The 18893-nt window shown below is 40.4% G+C and overlaps 1 protein-coding gene across 1 annotated transcript; it reads left to right on the forward strand.

Moving 5' to 3' along the window:
• The first annotated feature begins 994 nt into the window (after positions 1 to 994).
• Positions 995 to 18530, forward strand: PWP1 (PWP1 homolog, endonuclein). Its single transcript, XM_021553941.4, has 15 exons — positions 995 to 1099; positions 1176 to 1234; positions 3359 to 3516; positions 3970 to 4055; positions 5493 to 5589; positions 7093 to 7203; positions 7961 to 8091; positions 8652 to 8722; positions 10811 to 10907; positions 11780 to 11841; positions 13552 to 13663; positions 14960 to 15050; positions 15430 to 15551; positions 15990 to 16095; positions 16867 to 18530. The coding sequence occupies exons 1-15, from the start codon at positions 1034 to 1036 to the stop codon at positions 16980 to 16982; spliced, it is 1485 nt and encodes a 494-aa protein (XP_021409616.2). The 5' UTR covers positions 995 to 1033; the 3' UTR covers positions 16983 to 18530.
• The last annotated feature ends 363 nt before the right edge of the window (positions 18531 to 18893 follow it).

The following is an 18893-nucleotide window of genomic DNA, read 5'->3' on the forward strand; positions in this document are numbered from 1 at the left end:
TGTCTTTCAAACACAAATTTGACAGCTTTTACTTGTGTCTTTGAGGTATTTCTCTCTTCTGACAAGCAGAAAACTTCCATAAATGCTTATTTGCAGTGATACAAGCATGCCAAAATGCAGGATTACAGGTAAGACTAGGACATCCATGTCACAGGTTACTGCAAGGAAAAGCTGGAAGGATCTAACTTCTGCTTTGGTGTTTATGTCTACATTAAGACAAAACATAGCGTACCGGTGAAATGAAGAGGGAAGAGGTAGTAATATTTCTGTAGATTTTTATTTCTCTCTCATGCTAGAACCACAGAAGAATCAGGATTACAAATAATGAAAACGCCACAGTGGTGTCGTGGATGGAATAACGAGGCCATTTTATCTGCCCAGCCGCAGTGTGGTTACCGAGTTGAGAAATACTCGTTCTCCTTCCTCAGCTTCCCATCCCTGTACTCTGCACTGCTTAAGATTCTAGTGATGGAACAGCAGTGATTTCAGCATGTTAGTAAGAGAGTACTTTCCTGTACATTCCAGCTGGCCTTTAATCCATTTCCTCTGATTTAATGAGTTAGCCCATGTAGGAGGGCAGAAAGCAGCCGCTCCTATGGAGACGCCAGACCCTCACGACTCCCTGCACCTCCCTGTTGCCACTGACTCCGTGCGCTGGTTTCTTGGATAAAATGTAGGGACCAATATCAAAAAAGGCCTTTCTAAACTTCTCATTTCGGTGGATTGCCGCCGGGATGTCTCAGTGGCAGGGCAGTGAGGGAAGCCGTGACCGGGATGGGGAGCGGAGCACTTGAAGGTTGGACTCGCTGATCTCAGAGGGTTTATTCCAAGTTAATGGATCCCGGGATTCCCCACGAACCCCGCGGACAGGGCGGCACCGCCGCGCCCGCCCGTCTCCCGCAGCCGCGCCGGCGCGCGGGGATGACGTCACGCAGCAGTCTCCGCCCCTCCCGTTCCGCGCCGCGGAGAGCGGTCTCGGCTCCCGTGACGTCACGGGGCGCGCCGGGCCGCTGGCACGTGCGGCGGCGGCGCCATGAGCTGCCCCGTGCCCTGCGCCGCCTGGGTGCGGCGCGGCGTGGCCAAGGAGACGCCCGACAAGGTGGGGCCGGGGCCGGGGCTGAGGGACCCCCGCCCGCCCCCGCCGCCTCCCTCACCCCTCTGTGTCCGCCCTGCAGGTGCAGCTCAGCGAGGAGGAGCTGAAGGGTCTCATCGAGGAGGCGCAGGACAGGCTGGGGTGAGCCGGGGCGCACTGGCCGCCGCTGCCGGGCTCTGCTCGGCCGCTCAGAGAGCCGCGGAGGGCAGGCGGCGGCACGGGCACGGGGACGCTGCAGGGCCGGCCCGGGGAGCCGCAAGGAGCAGCGGGACCGGCAGCAAGCTGCGCGGATTCCCGCCGGACACACCGTGCCACGGCAGCCTGGCCTCCGGGTCCTGCTGCCGGCGGGGAGGTGGCGAGGCGCTGCGTTCCGCTGTGCTCGCTCTGCCCTCACTGCGGGCTGCCAGCGGCAGTGACCGGCTCTGCTGGAGCTCCTGTTCCCCTACAGTGAGAATTACGGCGCTGGGTTTGGAACAGCGGCTGCTTTGGGCCTGTGGCAAAGCGGGATCGGCGTCCCAAAGTGGCCGGAAGAAAGGATGCCGGGGGTGGGACAGGTCAGGGTGTGGCGGGCACAGTGGAGATCAGAGTGACGGCGGGTTCGTGCATTGGTAAAAAAGGCAGTACATCACTCAGGGGTGTGTCTGGACACCGTGAAACTGGAGACGTCGCAGCTCTCCCCTCAGCACTGAGAGCTCTTGGTTATGTAGTTGTGTTAAGTTTTGTTGCTCTGCTGTTAAAAAACAGTATTTACAAAACTAATACAAGAAATGACGTACTTAGGAAACACAGTAGAAGATGAGAAACAAATGTTTCTCTTTTGTCCAGACAGAGTGGGGGATTGAGGTCTTATTCCATTTTCTGGCCATTTTCTGTTAGATCTGTGCATTGAGTTAGGCTTCTGAGTGTTTCAGCTGTGTAGGGTGTGAGTGGTTGAACAGATGCAACAGGTAGCAGACAAAGTTTTTATACTTGGATGAATATTATCCACCTTGTTTCTGTTGGATCACTGACACTACTGCTGAGCAGAGTGTATTGTCCCAGGATGTATTTTATTCTGTTTTTTCTAGTTTTGGTTATTTAATGGTTCCAAAATAATCATAACCATTTGGAAGGTTCTCACATCATGTTCATTTCTTAGCTGATTAATGTTTCTGTTTTCTGTGGAGTTGTTTCCCCTTTCTATGTGTAAACTTTTGTTTTTTGGAGTGATTTCCTTTCTCTTGCAATTTCAAAAGCATGGAAAGATTTGAGGTGCTGTTTTTTTTTGCATTCTATAAAACTTCAGGATGGAAATATGAAGACCATCTGAAACAGCTGATCTATTTATAATTTGTTGTACTTTGCAGAATTTGTTGCAACATCTCACTTTTTTTTCCCTGTGCAAAAATTACAAATCAAAATTGGATTTAGTTATTCTATTTAATTATCTTGTTACTTGTCTCTATTTAGGTTGTTAATGTGAAGTGTTTATTTTACTGAACAAATTAGGAAAATTAAGTTCCTGATATTTAATTTGGAAACTGTACTGAGAACCACCTTGGCTCATTGTTGCTTGGGAATTTTGCATGCAGAAGGACAGAAATACAGTGTGTTGAGCAGGGATGAATTTCTTTGGAGCACACTCTATTGTGACACCTTGGATGTCTGTTATCTTCTCAGCCAGTGTTTAATGTGCATTTCCTTCTTCTGAATTCCTTGCATGCAGAACTGATGTTACAAAATTCTGAATTTTCTAGATGTTGCATGGTTTACTCCATGAGAAGAATCCAAAGTGTGACCTTACCTAATGAATTCTATGTTATTTTTCCTTTCCTTAAGTATGGGAAGTGTGAGAAAATTAGGTCTTAAAAAGCTTGAAGAAATGTGGGAATTCTCACATGTGACCATACCTCTGAGTAGGGAAAAGAAAGGAAGGAATGACATGGACACACATGAATGCACAGAAGAAAGTTGAGAGACTGTATCCACAAAAAACGTGTAAAAGAAAGGGGCTTGGACACACAGTTTACCTTGTTGAGGAAAATTGATGTCACATTTTGTCATGAAAACTTTCAAGGAAAAGCTTTCTCTGAAAGCCTGAGAATTATAGATGCCTTATACTTTAGGAAAGGCTCTAGAAGGAGTGAATGGATTTCAAAATTATGGGCATAAAGACTTGAAAGCCATGTGAGCAGCTGGGACTGTGTGCTGAAATCTCTCCAGCAGCCCCCTGGAAGTGTTCTGTGTGTCTGCCAGAGTTTCTCAGGGCTGTGTATCTTTCCATAGGGATGGTGCTGGTGGCAGTGATGAAGGCCAGACAGCAGGTGACACGAATGCACCCGTGCCTGGCAGCAGCACTAAGTCTTCCCAAAACAATGAAGAGCTGTCTGATCATGAACTGGATGAATATGATTTGGACAATTACGATGCAGAGGAATACACAGGTTAGAAGAATTTGTGTGTCAGATGTGCAGTGTAAGTGAAGAACCTTTGTGAAGAGCCTTTCCACTGCTTGTTGTACTTTAGACTTTAATAGCCTAAGCCTACACTGTGTTAAGTTTCAGATGCTGGAAATTCACAGTTTTAATGATTTGCTGTCCCATCTTGGGAAGACATTTAGTGAGGGAAACAGTTCAGTGTCCCCCTTGCTGACACTAAGACCAAGAGCTTGTTGGAAAGGTTGTCACTCTGGCTGCTGTAGTGCTGGAGCAGAGCAGCAGAAGTCCCTGAAAGCACTAAGCAGTTTATCTCACCGAGATACTTAAGTTTGGAACTTGGAAGTTCATCTAGCCCATTCCTGATACTTTGCTGTATAGGTAATACAGGTATTGGTACAGGAGTTTCTAACTTTGCCTGTTACAGACATGTATAAAAAGTGTTCTGAAATTCCCATCTAGGTGATTTAAAACTTGGAGACTCTTTGGCTACTCTGGCAGTATATGGGAGCAATGAAAACGATCCTTACATCACCCTAAAATCCACTGTGAGTACTTAAAGAATCTTAAATATCTTAAACAGCATAAACTTTAAAATCAGTTAATTTTCCACTCTGCCTTGGGCCATGTAAGTGCTTGCAGTCCCTTTTCAAAGGTGGGCCAGAGTTTTGATTAGATGGTGCTCTTTGCTTTTAAGGTTGCTTTGTGCTGTCCCTTCTTTCTGTGCCTTTTGCATCTAAGTAGGAGGTTACTTAAACCATGCACTTCTGTATATGGATGGTTTTTCACCTGCCTAACACGACACAGAAAACACTTGAAGAAATAACAAGTCTCAGGCCACAAGCGGACAAAATTCAAAAATTTCCCCAATTGCAAGACTCTTGCACCTTCCACCAGTTTGTGTAAGAAATCGGGCTGAGGTGGACTCTGGACTCAGGCAGTGTGTCTAATATATCAATGTTCTTTGTATATATATGTGTATGTGTGTATATGTATCTCTAAATAGTACTGTGTTGTTGGCTGCTTCTGCCTGTATTAGTTTCCACTGTCAGATGAGGGACATCTTTGCAGAAGTTGGGTTTGTAGACATACAGAAAATGAACACCTTTTTTTCAAGCTCTTCTTCCTATGCTCAAGTTATTTGATGTGAATTTTCTGTTGTAATTTTTGTCATTTGGTATTTACTACTGGAACTGTTGAAGACTATGTATTGTGTAACCTTAAGTGAATTCAAAGAACTGCAGAACTTGATAGAATTCTAATACTGAAGTATGCTTGAAGTGAATAAAAAAAAAACAAAACAAAAACAACTAAAAGTTTGCAATGAGAAGCTCACAAAGTCGTGTATGTGTTGAAGATGGGGAGGATGCTACTCTGTGTAAGATTATTGACTTCTGTACAGTTCTTAATTTTTTGCAACAAAAATTCCTAAGTTCCTTCCATTCCTCAGTAACAATGAAAATCAGATGAGAGGGTACAGCTGAATGCCTGGTAGTGCTATAGGCAGTACTTCTTGGGGAATATTTTCCAGGAATTGGTCAGTGGAAGTATCTTCCTGGATGTGAGGAGCAGCTGCAAGCATTGTTACTGGGTAAAATGCTATTCTGTTATATAAGTGGTCAAGGCACAGGAGCACAAGAGAAATCACCTTTCTTTGTGGACACCTGGTGATGTTTTTCTTTTCAGCAATTGGCTGCATCAGGATAGCCTTGAAATATGGTTTTATATTTGATAATTAAACATCTCTACAAACCCACCTTCAGTATAATTTAATGACTATTCACTCTCCCCGTAATCGAGTCTAGTTCTTGCTTTTCTCTGTTCAGCACCATAAAGTGGTTTTAGGTGGGTGGACATTAGGGTGTTGGATTTTGAGTATTTTCATCTGTGGTTCAGTATTACTGATTCCACCTTTTGAACACATGTAGTTTCATGATTTATGTGCTTTGCTCAACACCCTTTGTCTTCTCTTTTTTGCTGTTTAGGAGCAATATGAACAGGAGGACTTCTTGATAAAACCCAGTGACAATCTTGTCCTTTGTGGCAGAGTTGATAAAGACTGCTGTAGTTTGGAGGTCCATGGTGAGTAAAATAGGATTTGTTCTTTACAATGAACATAGGGAATGTCTTGCCTAGCATGTGCCATGTTGCTGTGTTGAAGAGGCAATGGGTTGGTTTTGAGAAGGATTTTTCTCCCCTTCTGCCTTGTGTTTTGTCCTTTTCGGTGTCATGGTGCTTTAGCTAGTTTTCAGGACTAGAGTATTTCCTGTGTAGTTACTATGATTTAAAGGATAACTTGCTTCTTTCAGGCTGTATAGCAAGTCTTTTCCTTATTTTGTTTCTTAAAATGTGTAGGAAATACTGTGGCATTTTTATTCTCTAAACATAAGCTCTTCATTCCAGTCTTACTTTCCATATCCTGCAAGCATCCTCTAGTGGTTTGTTGTTTTATTTATATTTTTTAATTTAGCTTTCTCCTTGCTTCTTTAAGTGGGCTTTCTACTGCTAGAATTAGAAGAACCAGCACTTTTATCATCATGGTCTTGAAGAGATAATCATTAATAGGGCCTGAATACTACTTGTTCTAGAAATAGGTTTACTTTTGCTGTGTAAAAATTGTTCTGTTGCAGCCAATAAATACTATCAAACGTTGCTTACTGTGGTTCTTTTTGGGAATGTTTCTGGCCACTTGTGCTGTTGTCTGTGTTTCTGTAGGCAAAGTATTTCATTTTAAGCAACAACATGACCAAAATGTGTGAAGGCATCTCTTCAGATACCAGCATGTGGCATTTCCTGTGTTTGGAGGTGTTTACAAATTTTATTAACTGTAAGTTTATATCCAATATAAACTTACAGAACAATAGCAAAACTTCTGCAGTTTCTAAAATTGGGTAACCTTGTCTTAGTTGACTACTAAGGTAACTTAATAAACTGGTGACTTCAGTTACTATCTGAACATCTGTCACATGCACTTAAAAATGGCACTGTGATTTTGTGTGTGTGATAAGATGTTATTAAATAATTCATAGGTTTTCTCTGCTGTCCAGTTGTTATTTTATTATAAGGAGAAAAATAGCTGGCTACAGAGAATTTGTGTTTAGTATATGGCTGCTGTATCAAAACTTTTCCTGTATCTCATCATCTACTAAAGGTAGAAATCCTTCTGACTTCTTCACCTTCCTTTGATTTGTCTTTTTACCATCATTTCCTTTTCAATTTTATATGGAATATTTTTTAATAACTAATTCTGTAAACTGAATGTATCCTGATGTAGAAAGTGCTGGATATGGAGCATGTATTATTAAGAGATCTTACAAATAAAGTAGAAGTATTGAACCTTGACTGAACTCATCACACCTTTATCTAAAGTACACAGGATAATTTTTATTTTGTATAATTCTGTGAGGTACAACATTTGTAGAGGGTCTGGCCTCTGCAGTAAATCTCTGAAGACTCTGAATTTTCCTTCTAAATCTCCTTGAGAATTTAGCTTTTTCTACAGCTGCCTTTTGTAGAAGTGACGTGCTCATAGTTGTTTGTTTTCCCTCTTCACTGATGTCTTGCATAACTTTAATTTTTTTTCAGTTTATAATCATGAAGAGGACTCATTTTATGTCCATCATGATATTATTTTGCCTGCTTACCCTCTGAGCCTGGAGTGGTTGAATTTTGATCCTAGTCCAGATGAATCAACAGGTAAATTACAAAGGATATTGTCTGTGTCCAGTTAAAGAATTTTTGCTTGAAAAGCATGTAAGTGTAATGTTGTCAGTAAATAATTTCTTCCTGCAGTACAAAGAAATAAAATCAGTGTTAATATCAAGGTAGTATTGACTTGGGATAACCAAGATGTGAATATCGGGTATTTTTGCTTGGTGATCCAGTCATCTCAGTGATGCTACTGTAAAAAATGCTTATAAATGCTTTGCAATAAAATGCTGATTTTATTGGAAACAATTAAGTTATTGTCGGCAGACCAGAGCAATCTCTGAAATCTGCTTTCTTTTCTGTTTGCAAATGAAAGGTTGCTTTTGTTCAGTTCATTAAATGTAAGCCACATCAAAATTTGTATATATTTTATATATTTATGTATTTAGTAACATTTTTCCTGTGTTTCTCGGAATTTTTTCTTCCATAGTACAGGGGATGTGGTTTAATTTTGGTTTGTTTTTCCTTTCAAAAACAAGCAAAACATGCTACTTTATACATGTTGTTTAAACAGTTACTTGTACTGAAGGGGAAGGAGGGCAAGTAATTTTTTTTTTTCTGGCAACATCTGCTATCAGCTGATATTTTTAAATTGCTCCTTCCTAGTTATAAACATAAGTACGTTTAAATAGAAGATTGTGGCACATAAGTTTTACTTAACCAAAGAAAGAAGGAGCAGCTGAATTGCCAAATATGCTGTTTTACAACTAAATAAATGTGGTTGCATTTGGTTTTTTGTTTGTAGGAAATTATGTTGCAGTGGGTAACATGACCCCAGTCATTGACATTTGGGACCTTGATGTAGTAGAATCCTTGGAACCAGTCTTTTCTCTTGGAGGCAAGAAAGAGAAAAAGAAGAAAAAGAAAGGAAAGAAAGTAAGTGTTTCCAAATGGTTTAGCTGGTTGGATGGAGGAAATTTATAGCAGGGATAATGCCTTCTTCTTCCCCCCCTACAATATTTGAAAGGCTAATTGATCTCTAAATAAGTGAAGCCTGGAATTAAGAGCAGAACAGGAGTGGGGTGGTGTCCCAGTAAACTTTGAATCTTAACTATTTAAAATTAGAAGTTGCAGGAGCTGGCAGTTGCAAGGACCCAAAGCTCAGTTAATTGGGAGGAGAGAGAGAGAACTGCCAGGAGAGTTTAGAAAGAAGCTGAAGAAGTTGCACATTAGCTGGAAATAATGAGGTTTCTTTTACTAGCCTGAAGGGAATAACCAGTTCTGTAAAGGCAGCAGCTGGAGTGATCTGCGATCTGGGGTAGGAGGTGTAGGTGGTGCTGAGATAGTTCTCCCAAAAGCTGTGTTGCAGCAAGTGAGAGTAATTTAATATGAAGTTGTTTGTGAAGGCTTTAGGGAATTCATACTAATGTGGAGTAATGCTTGATTTGCACTGAAGCTGAAATTTTCAAAAGTCTATGTCATGTGTGTGTAAACAGGGTTTATCTTCAGAAGGGACTGAAGGACATACTGATGCTGTGCTTGATCTTTCATGGAATAAACAAAGCAGGTAAAGAATACTTGGATAACAATGGATGTTAGAAAATTGCAGTCTTCATTAGGTGAACAGGTTTCACACAAAATCCAAAAACTTGAAAGCACTGCTGAAATTGATGCATTCTTAAAAATACACGTTTTTTCTGTTTGTTTGTTTGTTTGTTTTAACTAGAGCCCTTGACTTTTTGTTTTTTAATACTTGTATATTGCTGCAGGTCACTTTTAATTTGCAGGTTGTCTAGATGAGGGCAGGCCAAAGGTGTGTGTGAGCCATTTGATAAATTGTCTACGTTTCACTTGTTCAAACTGGAGAAGCAGAAGGGCTGCCCTAAGCTATGCTGCTCTGCCAGTGGCCTAAAACACCATTTCAACAGAGACAAGTAGATCTATAGAAGAAAGTCTTTGCTATTCTGTTTCGGTTTTTTTTCCTTCTGGCTTTTGCCCCAAAACTGTGAACAGGAAAGAGAGTGTAGAAGCCCTAATAGCTCAGTTATGGAAATGCCTCTGGCATCTAGGCAGAGAAAATTCCCTGTTGCCTGAATGAACTAGAAATGAAGTGCTGCTATTGAAGCAACACAAAGCTGGCCCATCTTGGGGCAGAGGTCAAGGACAGTGTGCTGACTGAAGTGAAGATGCTGTTGGTTTTTTATCACTTAGGTTGTTGTTAACAGTTCATCTGTCAGCAGGGGTCTTGAAACTGCTTCAGTCAGACACAGGCTGATTTTTTTTTTTCTGCTGTCATAAATGCCTCTGCCTTTGAACGTGTTCAGAGACAACTCTGAATATTCTGATGAGCAGGTGTGAGCCTTCATTTGTACTGTTTTCTTATCTAGATACTGATGAAGAAAACACCCACGCAGACCTCAGTAAATGTATATAAATTGCACTCTTAATTTACAGTGTTTTTAAATTAGAGACATATGCACAGAATGTGACAGTGATCAATTCATCATTCTTAGAAAAGAGAAGCTTTTGTGTACCTAGGAGTGGTCTGGTGATAATATAGACAAGGGTGAAAAAAAATTATGGCTTCAGTAGTTAAGTCTGAAATGCATAATTCTGTAATGTGCTGAGTTACAAATTCATTGATACTGGTAGATCTTTCAGGAAATAAAAACAACTCTGAAGAGGGCAGCTTATGGACAAAACAAGGAACTCCTTGGAGCAGCTTGTATATAAAATGTTTTATTGTTGTTTTTTTCTTTTAAGCAAGGCATGTTGTGACAACTCTCTACAAATAACTTTCTGCCTGTAGGTCATAGTGGTGTTACTGTAAAACGTTCTTACAGCCTTCACTATACATTTTCTTAACTTTCCCTTGTAACATTGCTTGGGAAAACAGCATTTCCAGGAGAATGTTAACTCTTTCAGACAGAAACACTTCGTTAATATAAAAAGAGGAGGGGGAGCAGTTTCAGTCAGAAATAGCATGTTGAGGTAATAAATCTGATTTTAAGAGCAATGAAGCAGTTATAGGAAATGTAGTGTGTGTTTGACAGGCATTTGGGGATGTTTTGATTTGTTTTTTCTGATCGAACTTTTAAGCTGTGTTTATTGCTCCTAACACAATTGGTCAAATTTAAGTTGAAATGTGGGATCTGTAAACTAACTGAAATTTTAGTGGTTACTTTCAGCAGTCTACAAAGGGTATAGTGTATCTTCAGTAGGAATATAAACAGATATTAGCAAAATATTTCACAAACAGGTTTGTCAGGTTCTTGGCTGCATGCATATGCAAACAGAACGGCAGCACAGGTAATGTTTAAAAATACTATTCAGTGTCAAAGGAAAGCATGTGCTTCAAAGCCTTTATTACTTAGTTTTGTTTGCGAAATCTTTGTCTAAATGGTGCTGTAAGTAATATCAGGGGAAATAGAAGCAGAACTGTCATTGTTATAAGTGTTCTACTAATGAAATTAATATAGCTCATTTGTAATCTTTACTTAAAACTTAAAATTGCCTTCAGAGAGTTATCCCTCCGACTTGAGAGGAATCAAACTGTGTACTTGTTCTCAGAATTGAGCTTTGTGTGTATTTTGGATTTTTTACCATTAATTGTTTGTAGAAAGAATTTTGAAACTGTTTTTTGATCCGTTATCAGGAATGTTTTAGCAAGTGCCTCTGCTGACAACACAGTGATTTTGTGGGACATGGCTGTGGGTAAGCCAGCAGCCAGCCTGACACTACATACAGACAAGGTATGGATTATTTGCTGTGTTTCTTCCACTGTGGAATACAGAGAAAAATGTAACTGCAGTTTTTAATTTGCTGCTTGGTAGTGAATCCTCAGAACAACAATCCTCTAATTTTCTAAAATCTGTGCAGAATTGTTTTAATTTATGAATTAGTTGCTTTTGCAAACAGTACTGTATTTGCTTTTTAAAATGTTATTTAACTAATTTTTAGAAAGTTAAAGCTTTATAATAGTTCTTAAAATACCTTTTGTGTATTGGCCCTAACGGTGGGGAATATAATAGTGCTCGTTTAAGCTACAATAGTAGATGTCTGAACATAGGTCAAACTGTAACTCTCTTAAGGGAATGAGTGTCAGTTACAGTTTGTTCTAGGTGAAAAGGTTTAAAATAAGTGATACTAAAATACCATAGTGATGAGTACTTCAGAAATGAATAAATCTCATAGTAATTAAAATGTAAAAGCTAGTTATTAATAGCTGTAACCTTATTTTGCTGATAACAAAGTCACTGCCCTTGACAAACTCCTGGTTTTCATATTTTGTTAACATCTACTTTTTTTCCCCAAACTGGAAGCAGATATTCTTTTACCTCCAGCTGTTTTTTTTCTTTTTAATATCTAGGGCAGAAAGGGGACATGGGATTCTGTTCAGTCAAATTATATTGGAAAATATCTTATTTTCACCTTGTGGGGGTATTTGAATTAATGCACATCTCTTGCATTAATTGCACTGATTTTGAGCAATCTGAGTATCAACAAGCTTAATAGGAGGGTTTTTGGGGGAGGACTTGTGTGCTGGCTTGGGGTTGGGATGGTCGTGCTTTGATCCAAGAAAGTTCCTCTATATGTGTGTTACATAAAATCTTCCATTATCTAGGTCCAGACATTGCAGTTTCATCCCTTTGAAACTCAGACCCTCGTTTCTGGATCATTTGATAAGTATGTCAGGACCATGTTTTCACATGTTCCACCTGGGGAGGATATTCCTTTTCAATTAAGCCTTGTGTTTTCATTCATTTTTCATCTAACTGCCAATTTGAGTAATGCTGTTATTTTTTTCCAGCGAGGAAGCCAGGTTTGCATATGGCCAAGATGTAGTTTTCCTTACCTCTTTTTCAGGGGTAGCAAATGCTTAAACCATCTGGACTGACATTTTCTGTGCCAGGTGTCTGCCTGCTCCAAACCAAATTTTATTTCTTAATTTGGCCTTATGGCATTTTCTTCATTGGGAACATGTCACTGTTTATTTCTGTGAAAATTTGCCCAATTTTTGCCAGCCAGTAAGGCCAAGGTGGAGGCACGAGGGACTTTAAAATCCCAGTTTTCTCCCTCCAGCCTCTAAAGGCACAGCCAAATTGTAATGGGCTGTCTCCTGTGATTGCAGCCTGGAGTTGCTGGAAATGGTGTGTGTCTGCACACTTGGACTATGTAGCTGCCAGTTCTTGTACGTCCTGCCAGCCAAAATACTCCCTCTCTGTTCTCCCATCTCAATGGGGTAACTTTTAAATTTTGTTCTACCACCATGATTTTCTTACATGGATATTTTTTATTCTGCTTTTAAGGCTTTGTCCTTATGTTAAAATAATTTATAGACTTGCCAATCTTTAGCCAAGCCTTCAAGTTCTATGGCTTCTGTTACATTCGTGCTGCATCTGCTGAAGTATTGGAGAAGGACCTTTTGCTGTTAGGAAGCTGCTTCTGTTTTTTCCCTCTGTTTTGACTTTGATAAAAGGAAGCATTAAGCTGAAGCAGTGACCAGCTGCTGATTCCTTTTTAGCTGCCCCTTTGGTACCATGGACATGTCTAAACCACAGTGTTATCCATAAACTAACAGACTCCTCCTGTGGATTTGTCCTGCAAAGCCTTGCCAGGACTACAGGCAGTTCAGTGAGCATTGGGAGATGCTTTCATAGCCTGAGAACCAGACCTAAAGAAACTGTTGTGTAAAATACTTGGTAAAAGACCTTGGAAACCTATAGAGTGGGAGTGGGTTACAGAGAGGATGTTGATAGTGGTGAGGTGATGCTGGACTGACATGACCACTCCTCCCTTGCATTTGCACCCAGGAGCTTTTTGAGTTGGAACAGATTCTGCAGCCACTCAGCTGAGCATGTGCCTGCAAAGAATCCCAGAGGACCCACTGACTGCCATCCACTCTTTCTCCTTTGTGGAGTGGTCTTTCTAGAACTATTTCTTAAGATTGTTGTTTTTTTAGAAATTATTTTTTTATTAAGCATATTTGAAAATGTATGCATATGTATGACAAAATTAATTTCCTAATTAGTGTGTCATTACTTGACTTTACTGAAGTCTGTTTGTAATTAAGTGATATATTTGCATAATTATGGCTGCTATGTGATAAGTATCTTACGTATTGAGTAAATTCAAGTTCTGCTTAGTTTCAGTAGAGAGGCTGTTGGTAACCAAGAAGAAACTTTGAAGCACATGGAAAAATCTCGTGCTTATCTGCAAGATTTTAATCTGTTACAGAATTAGAAGACTAAGTAGTGAAGTTGTTTACATTTAATTTTTTAATTATAGTTTACATGGAGCTTCTGTAGATGTCAGTGAGAAAGCAAACTATGTCATGAAGTGTTCTACCCTGATCTTTTTTTTTTAAATCTTATTTCCTGTCCCTTTCTCCCCTAGATCAGCAGTGCTATATGACTGCAGAAACCCCCAGGACAGCCATCGAGTGTGGCGGTTTAGTGGTCAGGTTGAGAGAGTAATTTGGAATCATTTCTCACCTTGCCATTTCTTGGTGAGTACATGTTTTTCTGTTCTGGTTGGTTGTTGCCATGTCATTTAACCTGTGTTAACCTATTTAGTATTCATAATGTTTCTGAATCATAATGGAGCTGATGGACATTTGTATGCTTTGTGGTGCTTATTATAAAAATGCAGTCTGGGGGAGGATGTTTTTAGGTAGTTTTTTCAGTAAGTATCTCTACACCAGCTACTAATTTGGTATCTTCACTGTAACAGTAGAAAAGCTGTTGATGCTGGTGCTTTTTCACTCCAGAGGTGACAGCCTTGGGCATGTCGTTGCAGTGTTCACTGGCTGGATATATTTTCCTTTGCGCAGTTTCTGTTGTGTTTCATACAATGAAGCAACTGCAGCTGAGAAATAGCTAATTAGAACTGGGATCCTGAGTATGAATTCAGTGTTTCAAGTCAGCGCTAGAGGGCACTGTCCTCCTGGCTGGTATGGAGTTGGAAAAGTCTCTGAGATCGAGTTTAAATGTTAACCCAGCACTGCCAAGTACACCACTTGTCCATAAGTGCCTCATCGACATGGCTTTTAAATACCTCCAGGGGTGGGGATTCCACCACTTCCCTGTGCAGCCTGTGCCAGTACTTGACAAGCCTTTCAGTAAAGACATTTTTGCTGATGTTCGAGCTAAACCACCCCTGGTGCAACTTGAGGCTATTTTCTGTTGTTCTATTGCTTATTCCCTGTAAGAAGAGACCACCTGGAGTATAAAGAAAAATATCTTGGTGTTTTTGAGTTTTTTGTAATAAAACTTTGCAAGAATTTAAAACCAAATCTTCCCTATTATCTCAATGGCTGTCTAGTTCTCTGTTGCTTTGTGTATACAGCCAACAGAAGTGGCTGCTCAGCTCTGTTTGGTTTATGATGTGAATCTCTCCTGGTGTAATCACACTTAGTTTTGCACAGGACTCCTATGCAGTCACTGATGGCTCCAAAAGCTTTGAACTGACAGTCGAGAGACTGAAGGCTCTGCATTTCATTGCCTGATCTGAGGGCCAGACTTACTGGGGCAACTCTCTTCAAAATACACTTTAAGAAATTTGCATGGGATTAAGACTTCCATGTCATCAGTGCAGCATAATTGAGGTTCATAGAATAGCTGGGGTACCAGCTGGGTAGAGCCTGACTTTGGGGGTGCAGGCTTGGGAACAGTGTAACATGTCCTAGGGAGAAATGTCTGCCTCAGATCAGAGGGTTTTACCAGAGGGTGGCTGTTATTTCCCTGGAAGTTTTTTTTCCAATGAGTGACTGTGGCTGTTTGTTTTTTAAATGTGGTTTCCTTAGGCAAGCACAGATGATGGCTTTGTGTACTGTCTGGATGCTCGTGCTGATAAGCCCCTGTTTACTCTGAAAGCTCATGATGAAGAGGTGTCAGGTAAATTGCCTTTGTGTCCTGTTTGTCCCAGGTGGGCAAGGCACATCTGGAAGATGCCTTTAATCCATAGCACTGAGGTGTAGTGATTCCTTCTTTAACAAGTAAGTTGTGCATGCTAATCATGGTAGCTGGCATGTGAAACAAATCTGCTGAGGGGATTGGGAGGCAAAATAGGCCTGCATGATTCCCTTGGCTCTCACTACAGGGACCAGTGGCAACATGGAACTTTCATTAATGTTCTGCTCCTTTGTTCTGGAATGGAGTTTAGTGTGAGGAGAATATTGGGGTTGTTCTCATACTTCACTTCAAAATGTATCCTAATCACTGTGAAGTGGGGATTGCCTGTTGCTCTCACACTGCTGCACTCTTCATCTTCCAGGGCTACAACTAAGCAGTCAGATCAAAGGGTGCCTTGTGACATCATCTGCTGACAAATATGTGAAAATTTGGGATATCCTGGGAGACAGACCAAGTTTAGTCCATTCCAGGGATATGAAAATGGTATAGTAATATTTATTTATTGATTCTAGTAAGTTTTATACATAAACTTTGCTTATTCTTTTTTTGTCTCGTTTGAATCTTTTTCTACCTAAGGTCTCATGGGAAAAAAACTAGTAAAATATTCTGGGTAAATCATTCTCATTACAGTGCAGTATTCAACATGGAATTGGCAGACTGCTTCAAAGCCTCAGAGACCCAAATTCTAGATACAATGTTCTGAGTAGAACTTGGGGTGCTGCAGCTTGCATCTGCTACATGCAAGACGAAGATGTGATTAACTGTTTATAATTAGCAGCTCTTGACTTTCATTTTATGTCTTTACAAAAGAAGTTTCAGAAACTTAATTGCATTTGCTAAAATTTGCTTGGTGAAAGTATTTTCAGATGACAAATTAAGATTAAAAGTTTTCTTTTTTTTTTTCCTCTCCCACCGTGCCAGGGAGTTCTGTTCTGTGCAGCTTGCTGCCCTGACTTCCCATTTGTCTTTGCCTTTGGAGGAGAGCGGGAAGGGCTGCGTGTTTGGGATATAAGCAAGATCTCTGCAGGTAATGTTCCCATTTCTTTGAATGTTGTAGTTCTCCCCTTGCTTGCAGGGTGTATTCATATTCAGTAATGTATTGTGATTCTGACAGAAAACCGTAGGTTAAGATTTTTAAATGCTCCAGGACTGCATGTGTGGTCACATTTTCAGCTTCAAAAAATGTGGGTTTTTTTCTGAATTAGAGAACTGCTTGACACAATTTATGTTCTTGCAGCTGATGTGTAATACTTTAGTTCTTATAATACCTTTGTTTCTTATTTCTTATTTTATACTTTATTTCTTATAAAACAAAAAATGTTTTGTTTTTTCCTGATGGTCTTGATGTGATTTGATATAATATTTTTTGGGTACTTATGGGAAGAAAAGTGAGGACTGGTTTTGATTGCTTGTAGCTACCTGGAACTAAACAGCATGATTTTTTGGGAGAAGGCTTTTAAGAGCCTATTGGAAACCAGAGACTAAAACCAGAAATAAATTATTTAAGCTTAATTATGTGGTCTTCAAACCTCATCAATTTTACAGTACTTAGGTGCAGGAATTATGCAGAGGAAACCTCTAGATGCTCTGGAGGAAAAATAACAGGACTTGCAATTGAAGTATCATAGGCAGGCAATTTTCTGACCTTTAGCTTCAACTCTGTACTTGGGATAAGGGCAAGAGCTTTGAAACCACAGCAGGTTGGAATTTCCATTTCATGGTGCTCACCAGGCTGTCCTTGCTGTACTCCTCTTTCCTCTGAGAGAGTAACATTTAAGCAATTCCATTTGTGTTGCAGTGAATGAAGTTTTTGGAAACAGAGAGAGGCTCATCCTGGCTAGTGCCAACTCTGTGACTTCCAGCTCCACAGCCAGCAGTAGCAGCAATGATTTGGAGACAGCAATGGAATCATGATGGACCAAACATCAAGAAATCAAAGTAATTAATGGGACTACAACTGATGTGTATTCTACAAATGCCCCTGTTCGGTGAGAGTTCATGGAAAGGACTCTGGTGTCTTGCAATCTGCAGGCTTCTTCATCTCAGCCAAAGAAAGGTGGTGGTGTGGTTAAGCTCTAAGCTCCTGCCTCTATTACCAGCTCTGAAAGATTGAATCATTTGTTTTCACCTGAGATAATGATCCCTGAAACAGGGGCTACCATTATTTAAAGCTGATAAATAAAATGGAACAGTCACTAGAAAAGCATTCTGTGACCACAGAAGTTTGCTGAATATTGCAAGGACAGTTTTATCTTCTACCTTCTAAGGGCATAAAGAAAAACATTTCACAGAACAGTTGTGTAATAAATAAAAGATGAATTGAATTCAATTACAAGTGTAAATAGATAATTTATCCTTAATTTGAGGCTAGGTTTACAGATTTTGACAGATCTTCTGTGTAACTTTTTAAATCTTGAGTAGTTCTCAGGAAGTAAGTTGGAGTCTCCAGGCAGAATCCTGGAATGTATTTCTGACACTGCTATCACCAATATAAAATCAGAAATAACTCAGCTCTATCCCACCAAGACTGGGGGTTTCTTTTTCCAGGTTCCACAGCACCTGAAATTTAGTCATGTTGCACATACTGGGTTTTTCTTCATACTCCAGATGTTATTTCAAGAGAATTTGAACTGAAATAAAGAGCTGCTACTCAAGGAGGATGAGAGACTATCACGGCACTAAGTGAGGGCTGGGATCCCAGCTGGTCCCTGTTAGTGGTGAAAAACTCTCTGTATTATGTTCTTAACTCTGCTCAGGAATTTCTGCCTGACATCTGAAGGCACAGAGGAAAGCTTTAAGTATCAGTTTAACCACCAACTTAAGCCCCTTGTTTGCAGAATCAGGAACCTAATCAAGGGATGTGACTCAGAATTTCTTTGCCTTTATGATCTAACACCCACCTGCTTTACCTTAGGAACTTAACTGATGCTCTTACCCTCCACTGAGCACTTGCCCTCTGCACATACTGAAGGTGCTGGTAGTGTTCCTGCTGCAGAAATACCCTGGGTATTAAATCTACTGATGCCAAAGCAGCTGTAGCATCATACTCACAGCTGCCAAGCTCTTCCAACTCTAACCCATTGTAGTTCATCCTAGTGAGGTCAAGCAGATTAATTGTATCCCTACAAACTGCAGATGTGGAAAAGGCAGGTCTGTAATTTTCCTTCCTATCCCTCGAGGATAACTGTCTGCTTTAAAGTTACTTTGGCTGTTTGTAGTCTGGTGAAGGTGTTCAGCATGGCTCTGCAGGAACCAAGAATACTCTGGCTGTGTTGGGATTCTTACCTCCATCCTGTCTCTGCCAAGCAGTAGAGAATGATGTGTGGACAACAAATGAACAATTGCTTTTGTGAAGCTTAAGAAGGGTTGTACGTACCTGAACTACTGCTGTTCAAGTGCTCTCTATTGAAAACTTGCAAGATTTTCAAGGCTTTAATTTTAAATAAATGCTTTGTGACAACATCTTTGAGGGTGATTTCTCTTACCTCTACTCCTAGTAATATAATTGGCACTTTAGCTCTCAAAGTTTTTGTTTTTGGAAGAAATTGCATTACTGGAAGCAACAAATGTTTCCCTCGACTTACCAAGCTCCCAGCACCTGTCTCTCTAGAGCTTTTTGGTCACATACTGGCCTGAGGCAAGCATTTTCAGGTTTTGAGAACCTGGGAGCTCTCTAGGAACTGCAGCATACAGGGAGAGGTACAGCTAAGCTTGGGCCATTTAGGGCCCGAAGCAGAGCTCTTTTCCAAGGGAATCTCCCATTGCCTCGTCAGAGAACAGAGCTGAATCTTCTTTTGCAGCACAGCCAGAGGAGTGACACAGCAA

The sequence above is a fragment of the Lonchura striata genome, chromosome 1A (genome assembly GCF_050655825.1).
Source record: "Lonchura striata isolate lonStrDom1 chromosome 1A, ASM5065582v1, whole genome shotgun sequence".
NCBI lineage: Eukaryota > Metazoa > Chordata > Aves > Passeriformes > Estrildidae > Lonchura > Lonchura striata.